The sequence below is a fragment of the Echinops telfairi genome, unplaced genomic scaffold, assembly GCF_000313985.2.
Source record: "Echinops telfairi isolate 266 unplaced genomic scaffold, ASM31398v2 ScPeMD7_17;HRSCAF=63, whole genome shotgun sequence".
Classification (NCBI taxonomy): Eukaryota; Metazoa; Chordata; class Mammalia; order Afrosoricida; family Tenrecidae; genus Echinops; species Echinops telfairi.
In genome coordinates, this window is record NW_022103914.1 from 4,483,405 (window position 1) to 4,489,925 (window position 6,521).

The 6,521-nt window shown below is 35.6% G+C and overlaps 1 protein-coding gene across 1 annotated transcript in view; it reads right to left on the reverse strand.

Annotated features, from left to right (window-relative positions):
* Positions 1–6,521, reverse strand: part of OSBPL11 (oxysterol binding protein like 11) — a 97,391-nt gene that overhangs the window by 57,326 nt on the left and 33,544 nt on the right. The window contains exons 3-5 of the mRNA XM_004712250.4: positions 4,823–4,998; positions 3,409–3,488; positions 946–1,122 (exon numbers count right to left, since the gene is read on the reverse strand). Coding sequence (XP_004712307.1) covers positions 946–1,122; positions 3,409–3,488; positions 4,823–4,998 — 433 coding nt within the window. The remainder of the gene's footprint in view (positions 1–945; positions 1,123–3,408; positions 3,489–4,822; positions 4,999–6,521) is intronic.

The following is a 6,521-nucleotide window of genomic DNA, read 5'->3' on the forward strand; positions in this document are numbered from 1 at the left end:
GGAAAAATGAGGACCTAATGCTGGGGGCTTAAGTGGAGAGGAAATGTTTTGAGAATGATGAGGGCAATGAATGTACAAATGTGCTGTACACAATTGATGTATGTATGGATTGTGATAAGAGTTGTATGAGCCCCTAATAAAATGATTAAAAAAAAAAACAACTCGGCTTATACCCAAGCATATACACTAATTTCTGGAATATTTGGAACCTAATAAGCCAAATCCTTTATATTAGCTAGAATTATTTGGTACTCAGTTGAAAGAGAAAGAGGAAAATGGTGAGATTGGACAGTATTGAGGATTTAACTCATTCTTTTGTGTGCATTTTCCATGAGTGATTATTAGGAAGCCACAGTGGTGCAGTGGGCTAAGTCCTCACCGCACGATGGGCAGGCAGTTGATAGCCATCAGTTCACTGCTCTGAGGGAAGACAGAGCTATCATAAGAACTCACGATTCTCAGAAATGCCACGGAGTCATTGTACTGTGTCCTATAGGGTAACTATGAACTGGAATCAACTCAATGGCAATGGGTCTGAGTTTTGGTTATTAGTGGCTATTATTTTATCAATTAATAGCATTATTACTTTTTAATTTACTTTAAACTGAAGAAGAGTCACTTGTTTGACCTTGCAGCCTTCCCCCAAGGTTTAATGATCCTTTGGATCATAAATTTTACATGACAGGAATTTGTGCTTTTCCCTGAGAGCTGAAAAATGACTTTTGAAAAAATGACACCATGCCCAATATGGGTAGTTGACAGACATGGGAAAACATAACATCAAGGTATAATCCAGGAACCTTCAATTTATAAACAATCTCAGCATATTATATGGGAAACAATGAGGTCCCAGAAAACACAAAAAGCATTTAAAAGAATTTTGTGACAAAACCAAGCATGTAAGATACTATGTTGTACATTTTAAAGACTTCGATTCACACTTACTTCTCTGACTTCCACAAGATGATCGGGAGGTAAGTGAGCTCTTTTGCTAACTGTTTGAAGTCTGGAATGTCCAACATTAAAAAAAGATATGGCATTTTGACTTGGTCTCCTTTGGGATATTGGAGAATTGCCACTAGATGCAAGTGAGAAGCTCCGTGACTTCAGAGGAGGATTATTCTGTTAGACAAACAAAATCATTCCTTTTTTTCCCTTTTGGTTCTCTGACCCTTATATACTTAAAGCTCATATATGAAGAGTTTAATGTTTTTTAATAATCTGAGTTTATTACAATTACATTTCTGAAAACAGTAAGATTTAATATACTCAAAATTTAAGTACTTCATACATGTTACAGTGAACTGGTGATTTATTTAAAAATTAACTTCCAGTTTTATATTAACAAAGTTTTTTTCACACTTTACAAATATTAGAACAAGCACTTACAATTTCAGACTTTTAAAAACAATAATTGAAAGAAAAATATATCTGGCAAGATGATTTTTAAATTTAAAAATATATTTCTTAAATAAAATATAAATATATGTATATTCAGCAATGTAACAAAAATTTTAATGTAACATTGTTAGAATGAACCAGTACTTTCTGATCGTTGACTATAATTAGAATCTTGTTGTATAAGCAAAATTTTGTGATGGATTTCCTAAAGACTAGGCTACATATAGGTCTCAAAATTTGCTTTGGGAGAAAAACTAGATGAATAAAAAAAGTATATAATAAAAGTTAGGCTTTTATTATAGGTCTAGGTATGGAATAATACATTATCTTTCTTGTACATTCCTAACCACACATTTCAAATATTTTTAAAAATTTAAATATTCCAAGAAAAATGCTTAATTAGTCATTAGGAATGAAATAAAAATCACAATGAGATACCATTTCACACCCACTAGGATGACCACAGGCGCCCTGAGTGTGCAGTGGACTATGTGTTGGGCTATTAAGGTTACCATTTTGAAGACATGAGCTATTCCATGGGAACAGCCTGTAAAGAGTTACAGTCTAGGAAGCCCACAGGAGTTCTACCCGGTCCCACAGAGTCGCTATGAGCTGGAATCAACTCGATGACAGTGAGTAAGTAAGGATGATTATAATCAAATAAGTAAACAATGCCAAGTGTTGGTAGGAATTTGAAGAAACTGAACCCCCCTACAATACTGGTGAGAATGCCAAAAGATGTCACTTTGGAAAATAGTTCCTCAAAAACTTAACAGAATTGGCATATGACCCAGCAATTCCACTACTAGGTTTATATGAGGGGGCTTCATAAAGTTTGTAGGAAAATGGAATTTTTCTATGAGCTTGTTGAAGCCCTGTTTGAGCTGAAATCATGTTCACAGAAAAACTTGCACATAAATGGCCTCAGGGCTAGACATCTGGTTAAGTGGTCAATCAAGTTAAAACAGTTAATCCTTATTTGCCTGAAGCAATAGATGAGGTGAGTCAGGAATAGGAGACAGAATTGGTATGTGTGCTTCCAGCAACAACTACCTCCTATGTCATGAGACCAGAAGACCTGGATGATGCCCAACTACTATTACTGAATGTTTTAGTCAAAGATTCTATTGACGAAATCTGATCAAAAAGGGGGAAATGCAAAACAATTTTGAATTCTCATGGATTCAGATTTTCAGGGAGGCTGAATGAACTCCTGAAACTCCTGCCTTGCGATAATTTTAAAATTAAAAAATGCCATACATCTTCCTAAAATCAAGCAAGGGTTTAGCTTAATTCGTAAAAAAAGAAAAGTCTTCCTTGAGCATTGCACTCTTTTAAAAAACAGCTATATGAGAACAAGTCGACACTAGCAATTTGATTAGACAGGAAACTTAGGGGGCAGTGAGTTTTATTATGTAATGGCTCAAAGAACAATTGAAAAGTAAGGGTAATAGTTACACAACTTGAAGAATATAATCAATGTCATTGAATTATACATGTGGTAATTGCTGAAATTATGTGATGTTTTATATATTCTCAAATATAACAAAATATAAAATTTAATCTGTACATAATTGTTCATGATATCATTATTCATGATAGCCACAGAACATAACCAAACCAAAGCCAAACATTCATCAACTGCTGAGTATCTAAACAAAATGTGGTATATCAGTACAATGGAATTATTCAGTAATAAAAAAAATGAAGTACTGATACATACTACAACATGGAAAAATATCATGCTAAGTAAAAGAAGCCAGGCTCATAATGGATAATTCCATTTATATGAAATTCCTAGAATACGTAAATTCAGAAAATAGATTAGTACTTGCCTAGGGCTGGGAAGAAGGGAAAGGGGATGATAAAAATGTTCTAGAATTAGATGATGTTTGAACAACCTTGTGAATTAACTGAAAACCACACAATTATACAAAAGTGTAAATATTATGGCATATTATTCATACTTTAATGTTTTAAATTAATAAAGCATGTAAGTCTACATACCTTTCCAATAGCTTCAGTGTGGTGTTGTGTGCATATCTGAAGCCGGCTAACCCAATGTTGTCGCTCCTTAGCATCTGTGGCTGGTAAAAAGAATCTAAACGTTACTCGTTTTCATATTCATTTTTAGAATACAACTGATTGTCTCTAGCATAGGCTCCCAAACGTGGCTTTCTGCCCTCTTTTCAGGAAAAAACTACTCAAAACAATTTTTGCACTAGGTTCATAGCCAGGATGAAGTATAGGTATTGGTTTTTGCAGACCCTTGGATTGTTCTAGCACTCCCCAGAGGGCAGTATCACCCACGTTGGCAGTACCATGCTATAGACAAGTCTATAGCATGAATAGATAACTGAAAGCCAAGGGACTGGTCCTCCAGCCCTAGAGCAAATATCTGACTGAGGAAAGGTTGGAAATCGGACAAAGCATCAACCTTGCTAAGGTAGCAAAGCGGATGAATGTTTCCATAAGAAGGATAAACTATATGCAACTATGCTCTTAAAGAAATAACATTTATTAAGCATTTTGTGTATACTCAACACTTAAAGATCTTTAATAGCATGCTTAGGAGACCTGAAGGTATAGGTTATGTGTTGGCCAGCCATCTGCATGGTCAGCAGTTTGAAATCACCAGCAGCTCCATGGGAGAAGATGAGGCTTTCTACTCTCGAAAATAACAGTCAACAGTCTCCAAAACTCACAGGGGGTCACTATGAGTCACTCCGAATCAGCAGAGTCTGGTTTTTGGAATAGCATGCTTAATTAGGATGACTATTATGCTTTCTGCACATGGATTAAGTAATAAAACCACAAACTCTACACAAATTAGGTGTAGCCAAATAGGAGTTATTTATTTTAATGAACATGGGCATTTTCATAAATCTCAACTCATTATATTAGTTACTGAAAACCAGTGGGTTTGCAAACCGAGTAGAGGTGTAAAAGCTATCCCTATGGCAGACCTTAAAAATGAACCCTGGTCGCGTAGTGTTGGGCTGCATTTTGAAGCCTCGAGCCGCTCCATGGGAGAAAGCTGAGGCTTTCTACTTCAACAAGAAGTTACAATCTCAGAAACCCATGGGGCAGTTCTATTCTGTGCCACAGGGTCGTTCTAAATGGGAAAAGAATCAGTGGCAGTGAGTTTCTGAGTTGTATGTTTTTATATTTCTCAATAATAAAGGTTTTGTCTATACAAAATTTTAGGGATAAATCAAAACAATTTTGTTAACTGGTCCACTTGAAAAGGTTACTTATTAAAATAGACTCCATAAATTCTTTTATTACAAGAGTTAAAATACTGTTTATCTACATATCACAGTACTTTCTATTTCCAGAACCCAAATGAAAACATGGAAGAACACCCACTTGTCAAGCAAAGCAGAAAATCACAGTATTAATTCTCCTTTCTCAATCCTACCTCTGAGTTTATACTGTTCCCCACTGGCAGCATTAACAGTGAAGGTGTGAGAGTCCTCGTCACTGGGTGATATGACAGCTCCTGCAAGCTGCAAAGTACCTCTGGGCTTTTGATTTCTAGACTGTTCATTCACAAAGTATTCCAATAGTCCAGCTTCATTATTTAAAACAAAAAACCTATAATGATTACAAAAAAAAGGTCATAATTTTTTCACTTGTACACTTCGGTTATTTTGCTATTTTTAAAAAATAATAAATTTCAAAAGCATTTTTAAAAGTACTTGGAAATAAAGGCTATAGAAAGCCTAGATGAGCTTACTAAGAAATATGAAATCTTCAGCAGAGGAAGAGGTATACCAGATAAGACATAAAAGGAAGCAAAGATACAGTATCCTTTCAGAGGAAGATTTCTCTCCAGAATTCATTAACAGGGAGGGGAGACTGCCCAGGCTCATGCAGCAGTGTATATTTTTGTTTAAAATTCAATAAAAGTAAATCAAACCATGAACTCTGAGGTTAATAACTACATGGTAGGTAAAAAATCACTCTGATTTAAGGGTAAGTAAGTAAAATATATATAATGAGAGTAATGGTGGAATGGAGAGATTTTGTGAATGTATCTGTCATTAAGTGGGTCACAACCAAGGACTCTACTTGTCCTGTTTAAAAATGAAAAAGCTGTAACTGGAGATGCAGAACTACAAGGAACTTAAAACTAAATGATGAAATACTGATACACTTTGGAGGAGAATTTGATGTTCTGATTTGGTTCTAGATTAACTACTTCTGGACATAAATTAATTAAGATCTCGAGTGAAATTGAGTAGTAGATCTTTTATTTTTAAAGTGAGAGAAAATGTCTAAAAGGGCTCCAGCATTTTAAAGTTTATGTTTGGATGTGGAGTGGTTTGACAGGGCACCTGTTAGCGTGATACATGATAGAACCTAGTAGATCATTTGACCCAGTTCAAGTTCCTCGGAGATATTGATTGTCCACAGTAAGGAGGCAACCACATCACAGGGAGTCGGGGAAAGACTGCACTCCACCGTCTAGTAGGAGAGAGAGCGCTGCTGAGAAGCAACCCCAGAAATTGACACTGGGTGCTTGAGAATGGAGATGAAAAAAGCAACGGAGAGTTTTTCTTCTATAAATCATTTTGTTGGAGGATCTTATAGCTCTTATAACAATCCATACATCAATTGCATCAAAGATATTTGTGTATATGTTGCCATCATCATTTTCAAAACATTTTCTTTCTACTTGAGCCCTTAGTATCAGCTCCTTTGTCCCACCCTCCCCCAACATCACACCCTCGTGACCCCTTGATAAATTATAAATTATTATTATTTTCATATTTTGCACCGACCGCTGTCTCTCTTCTCCCACGATTTCTGTTGTTCTTCCCCCTAAGGGTGGGAGAGGGCTATACGTTGGCCATCAAAGGAGTGTTTTTATCAGCTTTTAGCATGCTTCTGACTTTAAAAGTTAGAGTCACAAAAAATAAAAGTGAATTAAATTTTGAGCTTTGAAACGTATTTTTTTTTTAATCATTATTAGGGGTTCATACAACCCTTATCACAATCCATACACACATCAATTGTGTAAAAGCGCATTTGTATATTCATTGCCCTCATCATTCTCAAAACATTTCCTCTCCACTTAAGCCCCCGGAATTAGGTTCTCATTTTTCCCCTCCCTC